Genomic DNA, 20,924 nt, shown 5'->3' with positions numbered 1-20,924 from the left:
GTCTCCTAGAAAAGACACATATGCAGCTACCTAGGATTGAACACTCAACTTTCCAAGTGGGAGGCAAGCATCTTCACCACTAGGCTACCATGCCACTCAAATAAATAAATAAATACAGTCCAGCACATCTAGAATATAGTAAATTGAGGAAGGCTAAGTTGGGGAATAACTGAAAAGGGGGGAAAAGCATTTACCTAATGTCAACAAATCTCTTTGGTAGTCATGGTGTCACAGATCAAGTTGCTATGGGATCCATGTCACACTCAATCACACACACACACACACACAGAGAGAGAGAGAGAGAGAGAGAGACATATGTGCACACACACTCACACAGAAACAGCTGCAGAAACACCAGTCGGAAATCTACCTGGAAGGTGGACTTTCACCTCTATTTTAATTTAACTGCCAGTTTGGTTAGAGATGAGTTCATACAGCTTCAGCCCATCATCATTGTTGGATATCTCATGGATGCTTAAAGCAAATGGCCAAAGAAAGGTTCATATCAACAACCATCAGGGACTAGAAATGGATAGGAAACTTAGTTAATTATGAGTGGATTTCCTTTGAAGAAAGAACCCACATATTTTAGAAGGCTACACAGTGAGATTTTCTTAGCTCCGACAGCAAGGGAGAGGGAAACAGGAGGAAAAAGAAATTAAGAAAGATGAGCAGGAAATAATTTAATGTCAACCAAACCTCCTGGAAGGGAAGGGAAAGGTCATTGTCTTGTTTTGCATATCACCTGGAATCATCTAAAAGACACTCTCCATGGAGCAGAGCCTGCAAGGCAATCAAAATTTGGCACTTGGATCTGTTAGATGTGATGTGGCCCAGCAGGTTTTCAGCGTACAGTAAATGAAGTTTCTCCATTTTCTCCTAGGCCCTGCCATCTTTCCTCCAGGACCTCGACGGTAAGGAGAGGCAGTGGAGACCAATCCTCTAAGATGTTCATTTGGACCAGTGGCCGGACCTCCACGTCATACAGGCATGATGAGAGAAGGTACGTGGCGTCCACACTGCGTTAGGCAGGTGCTGGGCCTCTTGTGCAACACGTTTGACATGCTGACTCTTCTTTGAGCTAAAATTGTGAAAGAGCCATCACAACATGACTGATAGTTTATAACTATGGCATTATTGGTAACCAGGAATGATAGGAGAGGGAGTTCTATCCTATTGCCTTTCCTTTCTCCAGTCTCTCCACGGACCATCGTGAACAGATAAGAATTTCTATAATAATTACAGATACGATTGCAATTGAGCCCATATTTTCTGTTACTAAGTGAGACATTTGTGGAGTGAGTTTTGCCCCATTTTACGATTTTTCTTGCCAGAGTTTGTTAAGTGAAACCCTGCCGTCATTAAGCTGGTCACAGGGTTGTTAAATGAATCTGGCTTCTGACTTTGCTCGTCAGAAGATGACCGCATGAACCCAGGACACGAAAATCGTCATAAGCATGAACCAGTTGCCAAGCGTCAGAATTTCGATCATGTGACCATAGGGATGCTGCAATGGTTGTAAGTGTGAAATATGGTCATAAGTCCCCTTTTTCAGTGCCATTGTAACTTCAAATGGTCATTAAATGAACAGTTGCAAGTAGAGCTCTAGCAGTATCAGAGGTGGGGGGAGGATGAAGAATGATTGTGAAAGACGTACAAAGCCAAACACACAAACCGTGTTTCCTTATCAAAAAGTTCCACATTGGCTTAAAATATGACATGATATAATATAATTATTATCATGCTATTTAATGTCATATGAAATTGGGGGCCCAAATATGACAAAAGTTCCACATTGGCTTAAAATATGACATGATATAATATAATTATTATCATGCTATTTAACGTCATATGAAATTGGGGGCCCAAACTCCATTCATCTCCCATGATTGTTGGAATTTCTGGCAGTTATAATTCACAGAGTCTACAGATCACCAGGTTGGGAGAAATTTATTCTAATTTTTCTCTGCTCACTTCCAGCTCCTCCATCAATCGCAGACGGTCCCCAGGTTAAAAACAAGATCTGTCCCTAAATATGCCTTTAAGCTGAATTTTATGCAAGTTCGGAACTTGTGAACGGGGACTGCCTGTTACTAAAAACGGCAGATGGCGTTCGCCTTCTTGCAGCAGACAAGATATTAAAGCAAATCAATGTTTTCATGAACCACTGAAAGCAAGCTACATTCAGATAGTCCTCGATTTGCAACCGTTCATTTAACGACTGTTCAAAGTTGCAACGGCACTGAAAAAAAGTGACTCGTGACCCTTTTTCACACTAACAACTGTTGCAGCATCCCCATGGTCATGTAACCAAAATTCAGAAGATGGGCAAGTGACTCATAGTTACATGGTTGCAGTGTCCCAAGGTCATGTGATCGCCTTTTTTGACCCTCTGACAAGCAAAGTCAATAGGGAAGCCAGATTCACTTAATAACCATGTTACTAAATTAAGAACTGCAATAATAATAATAATAATAATAATAATAATAATAATAATAATAATAATAATAATAATAATAATAATAATAAAAATAAAAATAAAAAAATAAAAAAATAATAATAATAGAATAGAGCTGGAAGGGACCTTGGAGGTCTTCTAGTCCAGCCCCCCGCTTAAGACACCATCTCAGACAAGTGATTGCTAGCCTTTTCTTAAAGATCTCCAGTGATGGAGCACCCACAATTTCTGGGGGCAAGCTGTTCCATTGATTGATTGTCCTCACTGTCAGGAAGTTTCTCCTTAAATCCAGGTTGCTTCTCTCCTTGATCAGTTTCCATCCATTGTTTCTTGTCCTTCCCTCTGGTGCTCTGGTGAGCAACCTGATCCCTTCTGCCTTGTGGCAGCCCTTCAAATGCTGAAATGCTGCTATCATGTCTTCCCTATTTCTTCTTTTCTTTAGACTAGCCAAACCCAAGTGTGTGACAAAAAAAAAGAAAAAAGAAGTCGTAAAACAGGGCAAAACTCACTTAGCAGGTGTCTCACTTAGGACAGAACCTTTGGGCTCAATCGTAAATCAAGGGCTACCTGTATTAAAAACATGTAGCTTCAGAGATTCATGAAAGCAAGGCATGTCTCAGTGGTCTATCGGTTCAAGAAATTTTTAATAGTAGGCAGCCCATTTGTAAGTACAAGTTGTCTGTAAGTTAGACATTCATTCCAAGGACTGCTGTAATCGGAACTTCCCTGTGGAATGTGGAGGTAAAGTGGGAATATGTTTTTGTCGTGCTGCATTTTAACTAGGAAAATATATACTGGGGGGTCGGGGGGGGATCAGGAAATGTACAAAAGCCAACCACTGCATCTAAGGTACAATGCTCCTTGTTCCATGTATCCTGGGCCATTAAAAATAAATATTGTTTCTGTGGTGTTGATTCTTCCTACATAGAAACACACTGGGCTTTTGTTGTTGTTGTTAGCTGTGTTTTAGCCTCCAGAGTGCATGGCTGAATTTCAATAACATATTTGCAATGAGGGCCAACAAAGATGCATTTTAAATAAGGAGTACTCCTTGATACAATCATTTATGTTCTCCACCAACAACACAGCATTATGTACATGCAAATATACATGCATGTTAATGTCCCCAATCAGCATATCTCTAATGTCACTGCATTCATCTATCGGTAAATATATGAAACAAACGAGGATGCCTCACCTATTTATGTGATGCTTCTCTGCCGCGTTGAAATCCGTAGTGAGTTGTTTTTCCTCATGCATGCTCAGTGCATATTTAGAGTGGAACAACATAGAAATGTCAGTGATAAATAAATAATAAATGAAGCAAATGCTTTATTTCCACTATAAATTACTGTTCTAGCTTCAGCAACCATCGTTCACTTCCATAATCATGGAAAGCATTCCAGAATTGACACCTATTCTCTTTATCATAAGATTCAACAAACATACAATAAATTTCTTTCTCGTATTTATACGTATCTCAGTAACCTGAAGAATCTGGTCTGTACAATCCCATGGCACGAAGGTGCAGTGCCCTTCCCAAAATTTGCTCACCATTTACACCCTTTCAATCAAAATTCTATCAAATATTTTCCCATTTAACAAACTAACCCCCACCCACTCAGTCTAATTACCTTTTCTTCCTTGTCCTTTTTCTCAATCCAAGGTGGCATGGATGCCATGTCCCTAAACGTGCTAAACAAGGCACACAGCCATGAACAAAACCACAGCCCCATTTTAACCTTTGTCCAATTACATCATCTACACCTGCAGCCTTTTAATTTTTCAACAATTTGACACTGTAAACTTTACTTTCTCGTCATCCTTTTTTTTTTCTCAACACTAACATTCTTGACATATGCTTGGACCTGGGATCCATTCAAGTAATTTTGTTTGCAAGTCTGAACATCATGTTTGTGGTGCACATGTTGTGCTTGACATATCTGGTCAGAAGAAGCAGGCCATTGCTATTTAGTTTTCCCAATCCATGTCTCCTAAAAGGGAAACATCAACTGGTACACCAAAGGCTGTTTGAAGCTGTCAGGTTATGTAATTCACCTTCTAAATGCTACAAAGGGCCCAAGAGAGAAAATTAACTTAAAGGAAGCCACTCTTGGACATGCCTTGTTCTTTTGTTATTGTTCAATAGGCACAGAACACCATCAGATAATTTTTATGCACAGGATGATATTTCCACCCAAGACCACAAGGATTTTCTTTTTCTTTTCTTTTCTCCCCAAATCCATAATCTGATCTGGATATATATAAGGTTGGAAGTTGTTGTATTATATGGGACTCACACTTGGCATTCCTCTTGCCACATTTATCTACTGTATGCTCGTTTTCCAAACATAAAACAATAGCAGTTCCTTCCTTCTTATCCTATCATCAATTGATTTCTCACACACACAACATAAAATGCAAAATGGAAGACAACCGGAATGCTGCAATAACCAGAAAAAGTCCAAGCTTTTAAACCTCCAAAAAAATCAAGTGTACCTTCCATTTGGAAAGACAGATACTGCAGGGTGGGTGAGCCTTAACAGCCTCAGAGATGATAATCTTGTTAATTTTATCCAATCATTTTTACTGCATTTTATTTTATTTATTTATTTATTTTAATCCCATTTATATCCCGCCCTTCTCTGAAGACTCAGGGCGGCTTACAATTTGAAGCACAAATCAATGTGCTTTAGCAATAGCAATTGCATAGCAGAACAACAACAGGAGGGGGGTTGTATTGTTTACATAACAATACCTAATTATACTTAGTGTGTTTGGGTTCTCAGAAAAGTACATTTTTCACTCTGGGAGTTTACCAGAGTTTAAGTAGCTTTCTATTCCTGCTGGAATTGTTTCAATAAGCTACTGAGAACTTACATGATCCTTCACAGTGAACTCTGGTGGTTCAGCCTGTAGAGGAGACTTAGGAAGACAGATATACAGTAATGCCCTTCTGTGAGTATATACATAACTACCTGAGAGAGGAATTCGCTGCTCTCTGATGTATCAATAGCTACATAGCTGGATGCTTTAGGAAAGGACAAGAGAACAAATACTCAGAGACAGTCTGTCCCTGGGTCCTGAAAACTAACGGTCTTTCTGAGATAACCTATCAACAGGCTTCTCAGTAGAGACTTTCTATTAAGCATAAACTTTCTACTAAGTTTGGCTTTCTAGAATCAAATTAAACATCCACAGACTCCAGTTAGCCTCTTAACATGTAGCGCAGGTCCTCAGTCGCCTTACTGCCTGGGGCTCCTACAATTTATTTGTTTGATTTAATCTTTTATTTGTTACCTTTCCTCTGTCCATTTCATGCCTCATAGCCTCCTGTGGAAATGACATGGCCGTCCTTTTCAATTAGCCATCTTATTTCTCAATCGTCCATGTGAATCACATTTGTGTTCTGGTGGGATTATTGACTGATTGCGCCATGCCCATTTTATGTCTGCAGAGCGACACAAGTGATGTTGCGTGATGGGCTAATGTTCCAGAACAGCATGACAATTGCTGCCGTTCCTGCCTGCTTTCATTTGGTAACAACGCATCTACCGATAGCAAGCCATTACAATTAAATACAATTTGATAAATAGTCACAGAGCCATGGGGCACTTACTTATTTTGTTCACATTTCCTCTCCTAAGGGAATGAAGATGGTGTCATAGATACTGCTATAAACTGGGGGGAGAGGTTATGTTGTTGTTGTCCTATATTTTGAGGAGAGGGAAATAAAGGAATGAGATAGATTGATTATGAATTTCATTTCAAGCTGGGGAAAGGTTAGCGAGTTTTTCAAGAGTCGGTTCATTTATTGCACGCATTCCAGTAAATCCTTAGCAGTGAAGTGGAATAATGCTTGTGGATTTTCTGCAAGTAATGGAAGAAGCAGTGTAGTGAAAAGTTATGAGCACAGGAATAAAATAACAATAATACACATCAAGCTAGATAAAAGCTACCAGTACTTACTTGAAAATGAATTAAGCCAATCTATTTATTTTGAAGTGTTGATGCTCAAACTGGAGGCTGGTATGACAGCATGTCTAAATATATGCAGGCTTGTTTTTCTGAATACATTGGATCAGGCTGTATAGCCACACAGAGACATGAGCAAAACATTTGCTTTCATGTTTTCAAACAATACACACAGGTACACATGGGAAGTGTACACAGTGTACATAGTGCACTGATTCTCAACTCTGGCAAGTTGAAGATGTATAGACTTCAAATCCCAGAAATTCTGGGAGTTGAAGTCTACACATCTTCAAATTGCTAAGGTTAAGAAACACCAGTGTAGAGATTGCTTTGAAATATGGCCAGAGTATTTTGAGCATGAAGCAGTTCTTCAGCAGAAGCATCTTTGCGTTATGACAGAGTTACACCTTCACAATAACATGGAGATCCTGTCCAGAAACTCCATCTGTGTACCATCCTCCCTTTCTCTCTCTGATATTTTAGTCAGCACATCATGTCTATCCATAATATCACACATTTACCTCTTCCTCCTTTTATCTACTCCACTGCGTGTTACTGGCTACCATTAGTGAGGGGAGAAGAAATCAGAGCTCACTCCACACAGCCACTGAGTTCCAAATTATGGAGAACAAGAAAAGCAGAGATGAAGTTGTCTTCATCTCGGCAAGCCCCACCAGGATCTCCAGACAAGAAGCATAGCCAGGAATGCTAGCTCTATCTTTATTGTACGGTTATACAGGTAGTCCTCGACTTACGACCCGCAACTGAGCCCAAAATTTATGTTGCAAAGTGAGACATTTGTTAAGGGAGTTTTTGTCCCATTTTACAACCTTTCCTGCCACAGTCGTTGAGTGAATCAGTGCACTTGTTAAATTAGTAACGTGGCTGTTAAGTGAACCTGGCTTCCCCCATTGACTTTGCTTGTCAGAAGGCTGGAAAAGGTGAGTCGGTTTCCAAGTGTCTGAATTTTGATCAGGTGACCCCGGGGATGCTGTAACGGTTGCAAATGTGAAAAACGGTCCCAAGTCACTTTTTTTTCAGTGATGTTGCAACTTTGGACGGTCACTAAACAATCTGTGGTAAGTCGAGGACTACCTGTAGTAACAGAATCTTGCAAGAGTGAAAGTATTTTTTTTTCAGAGAGTAAAAAGGAAGGTCTCCTTTGAATTGTTTCCCATGCCCTCCTTTCCTTCAATGGGCCAAGACATCTTTTACTTGCAGATGTCCAGCCTGTGGCTCTCCCTTCTGCTTCTCAGGGCCATTGCCACATACATTATAAACCATACGATGTTTTTTTCAGGAGGCAATTGGACTGCCTTGTTTTTTCTCTGAAGTCGTTTGCTTCTCATCCAAGAAGCTTCTTCAGCTCTGACTGGATGGTGGGGAACGGAAGGATTTATACTCCTTGCAGACAGCTGGTCATTTGCATTCTTTTGGAGAGTTGTTGAGGCTAAAAGGATGCAAATGACCAGCTGTCTGCAAGGAGTATAAATCCTTTCACTCCCCATCATGCAGTCAGAGCTGAAGAAGCTTCTTGGATGAGAAGCAAAACGTCTTCAAAGTAAAAACAAGGGAAGTCCAGTTGCCTCCTGAAAAAGCACCTTTGGGACAACCATGACCCAGATGACTGAGAATCTCCCCAGACGTACATTACAAACCCCTTATTTGTTCCACTTAATTCTAAACTTGTGTCTCAGCACAAAACCATAACTGAGTGGTGGAGTTGAGATTCAACCTAACACTTCAGCTTAATAAACAATCCAACTGTCTAGGCAGGGCCGGGCCTTAACACCCCTCCCACCGTGTTCCTTTTCTATATATGCAAACATATGATTTTTTTAAAAAGGAAACCAGGAAGCTGTCCTGCTACAAAGCAAAGCACAACCACTTGGCATTCTTGTTATTGGCAGCACATCCTTGGAACAGCCATTTTCCCCTTCTGGTACGTTGATGTTCCCAGGCTCACCCTGGGAACCATTTTGTAAGTAAACAACTGTCCCGTCTTATCAAAATTCCAAATGTGTCCCTAACTCCTCCAAAATTGCTAATCTGTACACTATGTGCTGATGGGAAAATATAAAACTCACTAGAGTAGATGGAGCAGAAAATATGTGTCTGCTCATGTCCTGCCCTTACATACCATAAAAATATTTGAATGTGGGATTTCTCAGACATAGTGTAACTCATGCTGTAACTCATTTGAGAGAGAGAGAGAGATGATAGATACTAATAGAAGAGAATATCTATAGCTCAGGATTGGATCGTGGGGTCCTTGGTGCCCTCTGAGCCTGGTTGTTTGCTTACAGATGTTTTATTATCCAATTAGATACCATCGTGCATACAAATGAGTTTGAATTTGCTTCCTATTTATATATAGTAGCTTTCCTTGCCAGTTTTGGGGAGGTTGTGGTTTTCTCCTTGGAGGCTCCTTGATAACGTGTTGTTTTTGTGCCTCGTTGTCTAGTGTGATATTTATTTATCTGAATGTTGGTGGGGAAGATGTCTTCTAGTTTTTTGTTTCCTTCCTAGGTTTTATATTTATATGTCTCTTTCGAATGGTGTGTAACTGTGTCTATTGATGAGTGATTTATCTAAACACATTAGAACACTCTGATCAAGATATTACCAAGGGGGGGGGGGAAACCACTGCCTAAGTGAAACTGGCAGAATAGCTACTGCATATAAACAGGCAGCAAACCCCATACTCACCTGCACTGATGATATTACCTAGTTGGATAATGAAATGTCTGCAAGTAAACAACCAAGATCAGAAAGCACCAAGAACTCCTTAGATAGATAGATAATAGATAGACCATCATTTTTAGGTTAACACAAACCCAGAACACCATGAAATAAGCTAGAAATAAGTTGGCACCAAAGATGTTGATCAAGTGATCACACTAGGGATGGCCACCAGCATGAGGAAATATCTCTGAAAAGGAGAACAAAAAAAAGATGTTTGTACTAAATTAAAGACCTTAATGCAGATGGACAGACTACAAAATACTATATACTGTTAAAAATGCTATAATAAATGTGTGGGAACGGCCAGTTTTTTGGCCTCCCAACCTTCAGCTTTCCCAAACGTTTCTTATCGGCCTCTACGTGAATTACAGTGATGAGCACACTCTCCTGGTTCGCACAGGATGGCATGTGGGAGGTTTGGGAAATGCTATGATAGAGCTTTCACATATATCTTTTAGTATCTTGTTTTTGTAATGATCTCATAGGCACCTGAGTAGTTCTCACTACGTATCCAATTATCACTATGTATCCTATTTTTTGAGATTGATGGGGTTTATGTAATGTTGTTTTTGGTATTCAGAAAAAGGAGGTGAATAAAAGTTCAGCGGGCAGTTGCTCAGGGCTTTTTTGGAGAGACGAGGCTGCCTGGCTGGTTCAGAGCATCTCTATCGACCCGGGTCTGAATTCTTTTCCCTACAAAATGCCATAATATTATAAAATATAAAGTCTATTCAGATCGCCCTTGATACATGGTTGTAATGGACTCTGCCTATTTCAGTCACAAGGCATGACAGTCATTAAGCGAGGAGACCACATGATTACCTCGCTTAACAATCTCCAACCCTGTTGTCTCTGATGCAGTTGTTTAAAAATCACATTAAGCAGAGGATGGGGTACCTCAGGGTTGGGGGATGCCCTGGGAGGCCTAGCACAGGCCCAGCTCTGCCTGCCCTGGACCTCCCAAGGTCTTCCCTACTCCCTGAGACACCTCATGCTCCACTTCCCTTGCCTCAGGGTCCCACAAGCCCTTGGGCCTGCTTCCTACCCCTTGGGTCCCCACACCCTCCTCCTCATCCCCCACCAAGCATCTCAACAGGTCGTAAGTCAAGGGCTACCTGTAAAACAGTAATCATTTTAGAACTCAAATGTAGAATTTTAGAAGTTGGTAGAATAACAGATCACATTTTTCACAGGAAATATTAACCTCTATGCCTAAATCAGCCTATTGTCCTCCTCTCTGGGTCAATTAAGTGTCCAGAATATCTCGAAGGGCAAGCCCTAAGAACTCTAAATTGTTGAAATGCCACCAGGAAGTAAAGCAGGGAATGACACATCTTTGACTATTCTTTCTTCAGTCACATCACACATTTTTCTGGGGATTCCAAAAAATTCCTCTGGTGTGAATGATTTAAGATTCATTTCATCTCTTGCAAAAAGCTCCTTGCTAGAACTTGAAAAACAGAGGCAAGAAGGGGAAAGAGGAGCTTTGAAATCATTCCGCCAATGAAAGCCTTTCGTGTGTTTTGGATGCCGGTGATTATTTTTTTCCCCTACCAGGTCCTAGCGAAAATCTTTAGAAAACATCCAATGCGGTAATCTTAAAGCTGTGATGTCCCCTGAGGCAGGCCCTGGAAATGGAGCAAACAGTCCTTTTAGAGGGTTTATTGATTAAAGTGTGAACTCCACATAAGAATGTATTGTTTTCAACCTCAGAAATATTTACCAAAAAATCAGGGATCATGATCTACTGGACAAAAGGAAAACAGTCACCGCTCTCAAAGCAGGAGAGGACCGGGCCATATTCCTGGGACTGGCCATGATGGTGTGCTCCATTATGATGTACTTCCTCCTGGGCATCACCCTGCTGAGATCATACATGCAAAGGTAAATTCCTTGTGTTTCTTCTGATAGCATTCTAAGATCTAAAATATAGAACATAAAACATACTGTAGAATAATGAGCTTGGAGGTCTTCTAGTCCAACCCCCTGCTCCAGCAGGAGATTGTTCAGACAAATGGTTGTCCACTCTCTTTTTTGAAAGCCTCCAGTAATGGAGCACCCATAACTTCTGAAGGCAAGCTGTTCGATTGGTTGATTGCTCTCACTATTAGGAAATTTCTCCTTAGTTCTAGGTTGCTTCTCTAGTTTGATCCCCTCGTCTTTGTAGGAGCCCCTCAAATATTGGAATAGCGCTATCACATCACCCCCTAGTCCTTCTTTTCATTAGACTAGACATACCCAATTCCTGTAATCATTCTTTGTATGTTTTACCCTCCAGTCCCCTAATCATTTTTGTTGCTCTTCTCTGCACTCTTTCCAGAATCTTTCCAGACATACAAGAGGCAAATGTGAAGTTTGGCCTTAGACTACATCAGCCTTCCATAGCCTGATGCCTGTGCAATGTGTTAGGATGATGGACCCTATTATTCTCCACCAATGTGACCATGCTGATATAAATTTCTAGGAACTGTATTGCCAATATTTCTGGAGAGCTGCAGAAATTGGGAAAGGGTGAACTAACAAATAGGAAAGGAAGGCACAAGAAACATCTGTTCATTTCATTATTCAATTTGCTTTCATTATTCAAATCCTAATACCTTCCAGTATTAATATCTCTGTATTTACATGATTCACATTAGATATATTTCTTTCTTCATTTGCTTACTTGTTTGTTCATTTCTTCTCTTGGGCTGCCCACTCACTCACAAGTTGCTTTCATATATTTTTTTCCAATGTGTATGAAAGGTCAAGAATTGGAATTGATTTTTACAGCCGTCTTCAGGCAGTCATCATTCTATTTCTTGAAAATGCTGTAGATGCTACATGGTTCTCCATTTTTTTATTTGTCTGCTTTCAGAATAGCCTTAAAAGAATGTCCTTAAAGCCCAGAGAAAAGTATATAGAACAGGGGGGAAAATCTTTTTTTAAGTTTCCCCTAAAGCTTCAAACCAGCAACCTTCTAAATATGTACAAAGCAAATGTTATAACCATTATGTTGTTGTAACATTGCTAGTAAAATAACACAATAACAGAGTTGGAAGGGACCTTGGAAGTCTTCTAGGCCAACCCCCTGTCCAGGCAGAAAACCTTACCATTTCTGTTTTTAAAAACTTCCAGTGTTGGAACATTCACAACTTCTGGAGGCAATTTGTTCCACTGATTAATTGTTCTAGCTGTCAGGAAGTTTCTGCTTAGTTCTAGGTTGCTTCTTTCCTTGATTAGTTTCCATCCGTTGCTTCTTCTCCAGGGTAACCACTCACATGGTTGAGGGAGTATTCTTTTGTGAAGTAGCCACAACTGTGTGACTAGACTTTCACAAAGTACAGCACATCAATCGGAAAGGAAAGAGTACATAAAAACACAGGAGAAAAATGTATCCAAAGATCTCAATTGCAATGAGAGGAGGTGAATAAAGAGTTTCTGGTCCATCCAGATGATGGGACAAATAAGCAATGCAGATAAGATCTCACAGTCTCAAGTATTTTTTTGCATAGCTCTAACAAAGCAAAAATTAATCAGAACTAACTGAGACTTATCAAACACTTGTTGTACCACTAATTCCAACTTTTATATTGGCATAGTGACATACTTGTCAAAAGCGTCTATAAGCTCCAGTCATGGTTCAGAATGCATTAGGGCAAACTTTATGTCTAAATGTGGTCTTCTAAGTTTCTTAGGTCACATTCAACTTCTGATAACTGTAAAGACATATGCTTGACTTCTCTTCAATGATAACCTCTAATATTTCCAAGGACATTAACGATCTGTCACCTTTTCCATCATCTTTCCCTTCCTGTGGTTCCCTCAACCTTTACCAAACTTAATCAAAGTCTCACAACAAATTGTAGCTGTGTTTTTCTTAATGTACTAATCACATAACACAACAGGGTCACAACAAGAGAGCTTATCTGCACTGTCTACATGTCCTATTGACCTGAGACCTTTTTAAAACTCTGAGAGGCAATATGTGTATCTGCTCCCTACTTCATTTTTCTCATTGCCTCTTCAGGCACTATATATTTTTTTCTATTTGAAAAACAATGCTAAGGATATACAGTATATGCTCATCTTAAAAGCCATCCATATTTTCATCGGAATGAACTGAGCACAATGTTGAAACTGCTAACCTTAAAACTGGAAGGTGTAGGAGTTCTAAAAATAGCCACTTTTTTCATGTTTCATAAATTGATTTAAAGAAAGCTTAGACATAATGACAGTGCATTCTTTGCTGGCTAATCAACATATTTGATAAAAATAGAAGTTCTCCAGGGGACTAAATTCTGGAACCTTCTACCTCTCTTTTTTTCTGTATTGCTTAAAGAATTACTGCTAGTCCTCGACTTACACTAGTTCATTTAGTGACCGTTCAAAGTTACAACGGCAGTGAAAAAAGTGACTTATGACTGTTTTTCACACTTACAATCCCCATGGTCACATGATTAAAATTCAGACACTTGGCAACTGCTCTATATTTATGACGGTTGCAATGACCCGGAGTCATATGATCCCCTCTTGTGACTTTCTGACAAGCAGAGTCAATGGGGAAGCCAGATTCACTTAACAACCGTGTTACTAACTTAACAACTGCAGTGATTCACTTAACAACTGTGGCAAGAAAGGTCGTAAAATGGGACAAAACTCATTTTATAAATGTTTCACTTAGCAACATAAAATTTGGTCTCAACTGTAGTCGTAACTCAAGGACTACCTGTATAGAACTGGGAAGTTTGCATATTGTCCTGTGATTTATTTATTTTTAATGTAGGTCCTGGTATTGTCCCAATTTTGCTTCATTCTGGTTATTTCACATGATTTGTCTTTCATCTGCTTGTCCTAGCAACAAATTCAATATGAGACTATCAAAGGATAATTTTCTTGGAAGAAATTCTTCACTGTTCTATGAAGAGAAGCTATTACTGATGGCCAGTGCAGGGTGGTGGATGTATTTGTAATCAAAAATAGATCACTCTTTCTCCTTCACAGTTAGAAATAGGCGGAGTTACGGTACACAGATAGAAAAACAGAGCAGCCTCTGGAAAAAAAAAACCTCAGTCGATTCTTTGTCATCAAAATGTTGTAAATTGCCCTCAAATGCTATGCATTATCTTAGCGCCATCTCCTTCACCTCGGTTATCTATGAAGTTCATGAAATATTTACATTCTAAGGAAAAAGCCATTTCCACACAAAAGCATCCTTACTAAAGTTCCCTGACTCAAAGCCCCAGTCAAGTCCTGACAAGAAACCAAATAAGTTTACAATTTTATATAAGCAGAGGAACACTACTCCAATTCAATTTGAAATCATCTTGATATAATATCATATGCTTCCACCCTGAACTTGTCTCTTTCATTTTAGCCTGCGCTCATTTTTATTTCCATCTGAGAAAATTGATTTATGCCTTGGTGGCGTTGATCTCTTGGGCGACTATGTGATTTTTTTTTCATGTGAGGACTTTTTTTTTTTTGCTTCTTCCTCACACATTTTTTTGAAGCAGTTACAGTATGCATCTCACAAGCAAAAGTGATAATGGAAGAAGGTGATTCCTTGCCTCACAAAGCAAGGCTTGGTTTTTTGCAGAATTTTATTAACAGGATCTAATTTGTGAATATATAGACCCGAATCTTACCACAAGAACCATTTCAGACGTCTTCAGATTTTTTACCAGAGTTCACCTGTGACTTCACCATCTCCTTTTCTTTGAAATGACTCATAATCCATATCAAAATATAAAACACAACAGGACTGTATTGGTTTTGATAGGGGTTTTTTTTAAGGGGGAAATTGATACAGGTAGTCCTCGACTTACAACCACAACTTTCCATTACTAAGCAAGACATTTGTTAAGTGAGTTTTACCTTGCCACAGCTGTTAAGTGAATCACTACAAATGTTAAGTTAATAACACAGTTGTTAAGTGAATCTGGCTTCCCCCATTGAATTTGCTTGTCAGAAAGTCACATGACCTTGGGATACTGCAACCATTATAAATATGAGCCAGTTGCCAAGCATCCAGATTTTGATCACATGGGGATGCTGCAATGGTCAGAAGTGTGAAAAACGGTCATCATAAGTCACCTTTTTTTAAGTGCTGTTGTAACTTTGAAAGGTCACTAAATGAATGGTTGTTAAGTCAAAGGTTACCTGTAGTGGGGGTTTTTTAATGGCTGTTTTGGACCACTCTTCAACATCCTTTCAAAGTTCCATTTATGGATAGATGTAGGACAAGAGCAGGTAAAGCTGAAGGGCTGAGTTAAGCGCATCAGCAGCTTAGAATAATTATGTTGCCATAAGCGCTCCCAGTCAAACCCCTCCTGAATTCCATTGACCCTTATCTGGTGCCAATTTATTTGTTGAATTTTAGTTAACTAGATTCTTGTGTACAGTCTTGAATAAATCTTCTATGCTGCAATCTGACAGATGGTCCCGATTCTTTGTGCCGAACATTAATCCTGTCAACTAAAGTTCAACACTCAATTGCCACCAGATTCGGGTCAAGAGAATTCACATTAGATTTGGACCGCTTGTGGCAACATAATAATTCTAAACTGATGACATGCTTAACTCCACCCCCCACCCCCCCAGCTCTGCCTGCTCATCTCCTACAATAAGTGCTGACTAGGTGCACCTCAAACAACTTTATTTTAAAAAGGCAATCATTCTGTTAAAAAAAGCACAAACAGTGCCTAATACTAGCTGGTGAAATTCCTTGCAATTTTTCTTTGTAAGAATGCTGATTGCAATTTCACACCAGTTTTCCTCACTAAGAAAGCCCCAGAAATTAATTAAATTTAATTAATCACACTAAAATGGTCACATTATTCAAATTTGCACTATTCAAAGCGATGTTTTTATGGAAAACATGTATTTCGTTCCAGCTCAGTGGAAATAGGCAATGAAAATTTTAAACATAATTTTTATAGGTACATTAATGAAGTATTAACAATAAATAATAATAAAAAAATATACTTGTAATTTAAATTTATGGTTAACAAAGAGACAGAGCTGTTAGAGAAAGAAACATTAAAAACAAAAATATTCTATCATAGAGTCAAGTGTTCCACCTCCCATCCTGTTTTAGTATGGCTCCGACCACACTGCCTGCTCTTTCATTTTGTTACTGAGGCCCAATTTAAAAAGGATGTGCCATAAATCTTACACAAGAAAAATCAGATGTAAAAATCAACAGTAATGGAAAAATACTGAGCTTCCTTAATCTCCGAAATGATTTTCATACAAGCTTCGTTCTCTATGAGCTCAGTCATCTTATTGCAAACCTCTGAGGAAATGTCGGCCCCTTCTTTTGTTTCTTTTATTTTCCTGATTGCTTTGAGAAGTGCTCATAAAATGAATTACATGAGATAGTAAAATCTATTGATCCAAGGGAAATGCCTATGAAAGCGATCCCAAAGTCTGGTTCTCTTTGACGATATTCTCTGATGATTATTATTTAAAAAAACAAAGCAGATCATAACTTTTGATACCAGATACTATTTTCATGCTCTTTGATTTCTCTTTCTTTGTACCGCTCCCCATTTGAAAATCCTCCTTTTGCCAAAGGACGTGGTGTGGATGAATGGCAGAGTTCACAGGCAAAGCAGGAAATGTTTCATCTCTATATAAAATGTTAACGGACACTTTGTACAGGTAGTCCTCAACTTATGACCACAATTGAGCCCAACATTTATGTTACTAAGTGAGGTGTTTCTTGAGTGAGTTTTGCCCCATTTTACAACCTTCTTGCCACAATTCTTAAATGACAGCTATAGAAATTGAATGTATGTCTGTCTGTATGTATGTATGTATGTATGAATATCACTGTCAAGAAAATTGCATGAATGTATCCCTATAAGGGACGTGGTGGCTCAGTGGGTTAGGATGCTGAGCTTGTCGATCAGATGGTTGGCAGTTTGACGGGTCGAATCCCGAGTGCCGCGTAACAGAGTGAGCGCTTGTTACTCGTCCCAGCTTCTGCCAACCTAGCAGTTCGAAAGCATGTAAAAATGCAAGTAGAAAAATAGAGACCACTACGGTGGGAAGGTAACAGCATACCGTGCGCTTTTGGCATCTAGTCATGCTGGCCACATGACCACGGAGACATCCTCGGAGAAGCGCTGGCTCTTCAGCTTTGAAACGGAGATGAGTACCGGCCCCTAGAGTTGGAAACGACTAGCACGCATGTGCGGGGGAACCTTTACCTTTATCCCTATAAGATCAGGAGTCAAGCTCAATCTGAAAACCTTCAGGTTTTTAATTGTCTTATTATAGTGGCTGATAATAAAGTTTACTACTGCATAAGACTGTTTAAAAATAAAACTCAATTCATCGGCCACAACAACAAGACACGTAGTAGAGCTACGAGGTCCAAAAAGACTAACTGGAACCAGTATTAATATTTGTTCTTCTTGAAAAGCTTGGTTGCTGTTCTCTTATTGCCCAATTCAACAAAAGCAGAGTGTGTTGACCAATCAGAATGCCAAATATGGTCTTCCAAAGGGCAAGAAAAACAGTAGAAAATTTTGGGCACCTTAAAAATAAAAATATTTGCTCCAGCAAGAGCTCTCCTGAACTAAAAGTCATTTCATCTCAAAGTGAGCATGTCAGAAGAAATTGAAAACAGAGATAATTACAGAGTTGTCATCACTCCAATTCCATAGCCTAGTTATTATACGGATGATAACAAATGTGTGAGATGGTGTGAGATGAAACAACCCGTTATTATTTTTGTTGCTAAATTCCTGGAATAATTAATTTCATTTAGTTTGACATGGAGGAAAAAATTGCCAGCTGTGGGAGTAGTCTATATCCCTTCCAAAGTACAATGTTTACCCAAAATGGTCTTGCCAGGACCCACACATTGTGTTTCTGTGGTGTCCTTAATGGAAGGTCTACAGTTGTCCTCAACCTACGAGCACAAATGAGCCAAAAAAATTCTGTTGCTAAGCAAGACAATTGTTAAATGAGTTTTGCCCCATCTTATGATTTGTCTTGCCACAGTTGCTCAATGAATCACTGCAGTTGTTAAGTTGGTAACATGGTTGTTAAACGAATCTGGCTTTCCCACTGGCTTTGCTTGTCAGAAGGTCACAAAAGGGGATCGCATGATCCAGGGATACTACAACTGTCATAAATATGAACCAGTTGCCAAGCATACGAATTTTGAGCATGTGACCATGGGAATGCTGCAACGGTTGTAAGTGCAAAAACTGGTCATAAGTCACTTTATTCAGTTGTAAGTTCAAATGGTCACTGAATGAATGGTGATAAGTCGAGGACTAACTGAACTCTACAGCAAGGAGAAAAGGGGATTCCCCTTTGGCCAGTGGTTTTCAAATTGTACATTCATGTTATTTGGAAAGAAGAGAAATAGTTCACTCTGCCTATCCAGAGCTTTAGCTGAGTTAGTATGAAAACATTCTTGGGGAAGAGAAGGAACATTGATTCAACTGTCACATTCTCCAACTAGGCAGACTGAAACAAGGCAGTGACTTAATGGGCCATGTGTTGATTACATTTGCAAATCAAACAACAGGACTAATGGCTCAGTAAATGAAGTGCATAGGAAAACCCACAGTAAAGTTTCTGCCCATTGAGTTTGAATGTTGGCTATGGCGCAGAGACATCCATATAGCTTTGGTGGCAAGAATATAAAAGTAGATTTGCATCTCCTTTTTCCAAGCTGTTTCTCTAACTTCTCACTCTGCTCCACAGCCCTGGGATTTTCTAGTGATCTCCTTCCGGCAAAGTCAGTTAGGTAATCATGGGGTCCTTGATCCTATGGTTTTAACTGGATAACTTCGCTACCGTGAATAAACAGAATTAATCTCGTCATTTCAAATACTGCATCATACTTTGAATGGGAGGGGAACACACATATGGGGACCAGGAAGATGCTCCCAAAAAGTCTTGTATTATTGTTGTTGTTGTCCAGTCACCAAGTCATGTCCAACTCTCTGCAATCCCAGGGACACAGCATGCCAGGCCCCCGTGTCCTCCACCGTCTCCCAGAGTTTGTCCAAATTCATGTTCATTGTATCTATCATATTATCTAACCATCTCATCCTCTGTTGTCCCCTTCTCCTTTTTCCTCCCATCTGTCCCAACATCAGAGTCTTTTCCAATGAGTCATCTCTTCTCATTTGGTGGCCAACGTATCTGAGCTTCAGTATCTGTCCTTCCAAAGAACAGCCAGGGTTGATTTCCTTTAGGATTGACTGATTTGATCTCCTTTGATTGCCAAGAGACTCTTAACAGTCTTGTCCAACATCACAATTTGAAAGCATCAATTCTTTGGTGCTCAGCCTTCTTTATGGTCCAACTCTCTACAGTTAATGAATTCTAAGCAATGTAACTCAGATGTAAATCCCATTCAGTTCAAAGGATTTGATTCCTGACAAGTTGTCTATGCCCTGTTACCTGGGAAAAGGACCTATTAAAAGGAGTGAGACTTATACCTCAACAATACATTGAAATACAAAATAGCCTACCTCATCTCAAACAAATCTGGCATGATAGATAAATCCAATCCATCTAAGCTTGAGGAGTAAAGCTACATTTGACATTTATTGAGTCACCTAATGTTAGGTGTGAAGAATTAGGAACACACGTTAAATTTCAGTTAAGCTGATTCAGTTCATGCCTATATACAAGAATCTGGTTAATTAATAGTCAGCACTAAATTGGTGCTGGATAAGAGTCAATGGAATTCAAGAGGGTTTTGACTTAGGCCACTTGTGGGAACGTAACAGCTCCAGGCTGATTATTCTCTTGAGTCCATCCCAGGACTCTGCCTGTCCTTCTCCTACACCAGATATATAATATGTCATATCCCACTACATCCCACTTACCTCCCAGAGTTCTGAAGGAGCTGACAGATGTGATCTTGGAATCACTGAACCATATCTTTCAAAGATCCTGGAGCATCAGGGAAGTACCAGAGGAGTGGAAAACAACTGATGTAGTTCCCATCTTCAAAAAAGGGAGGAAAATGATCCAAGAAACTACAGACCAGTCAGGTTGATATGAATACCTGGGAAGATCCTGGAAAAGATAATCAAGCAATGGGTCTGTGAATACCTAGAAGCAAGCAAAGCTGTTACTAGAAGCAAACATAGCTTACTCAAAACCAGATCGTGCCAAACAAATTTTATTGCATTCTTTGACAAAGTAACTAAATTAGTGGACCAGTGAAATTCTGTGGACATATCTGGACTTCGGTAAGCCAATGAACAAAGTAAACCACAACCTACTTCTTGGTAAGATAGAAAAATGTGGGATAGATAGCATCACCACCAGACGGATTCATAACTGGCTGACCAACTGTACTTAACGTGTAGGCCTCAATGGAACTACATCCATTAAGTGAGATTTTACACTTAAGCAAGAAATACCCAACATACAGGCATGGAATACTGGCTTAACATGAGTAACTGTGAGAGGGATGGAGGCATCCTAGAGAACAACTTTAATGAGCCATCAATGTGCTGCTGCTGCCAAAAAAAAGCCAATGCAGTTCTAGGCTGCATTAAGAGAGGAATAGTACCAAGATCACATGAAGTATTAGTACCTCTATAGTACTAATTTTACTGCACTGGTAAAACCACACTTAAAATACTGCATACAGTTCTGATCACCATCATACAAAAAAGATGCTGAGATTTTAGAAAGGGTGCAGAGAAAAGAAATAAAGATGATTAGGCAGCAGGAGGCTATGAGGAATGGATGCAGGTACTGGATATGTCTAGTCTAA

The 20,924-nt window shown here is 39.6% G+C and overlaps 1 protein-coding gene across 1 annotated transcript in view; it reads left to right on the top strand.

Annotated features, from left to right (window-relative positions):
- Positions 1 to 932: 932 nt before the first annotated feature.
- KCNMB2 (potassium calcium-activated channel subfamily M regulatory beta subunit 2) overlaps positions 933 to 20,924 on the top strand; it is a 34,770-nt gene continuing 14,778 nt past the window's right edge. Inside the window, exons 1-2 of the mRNA XM_083363595.1 lie at positions 933 to 1,003; positions 10,892 to 11,062. Of these exons, the coding sequence (XP_083219721.1) occupies positions 948 to 1,003; positions 10,892 to 11,062 (227 nt within the window). The 5' untranslated portion in view covers positions 933 to 947. The remainder of the gene's footprint in view (positions 1,004 to 10,891; positions 11,063 to 20,924) is intronic.

Source organism: Vipera ursinii, assembly GCF_947247035.1.
Source record: "Vipera ursinii genome assembly, chromosome: 5".
Taxonomy (NCBI): Eukaryota; Metazoa; Chordata; class Lepidosauria; order Squamata; family Viperidae; genus Vipera; species Vipera ursinii.
Note: the sequence above shows the minus strand (reverse complement) of the source record. Positions and strands in the feature narration are given on the sequence as shown.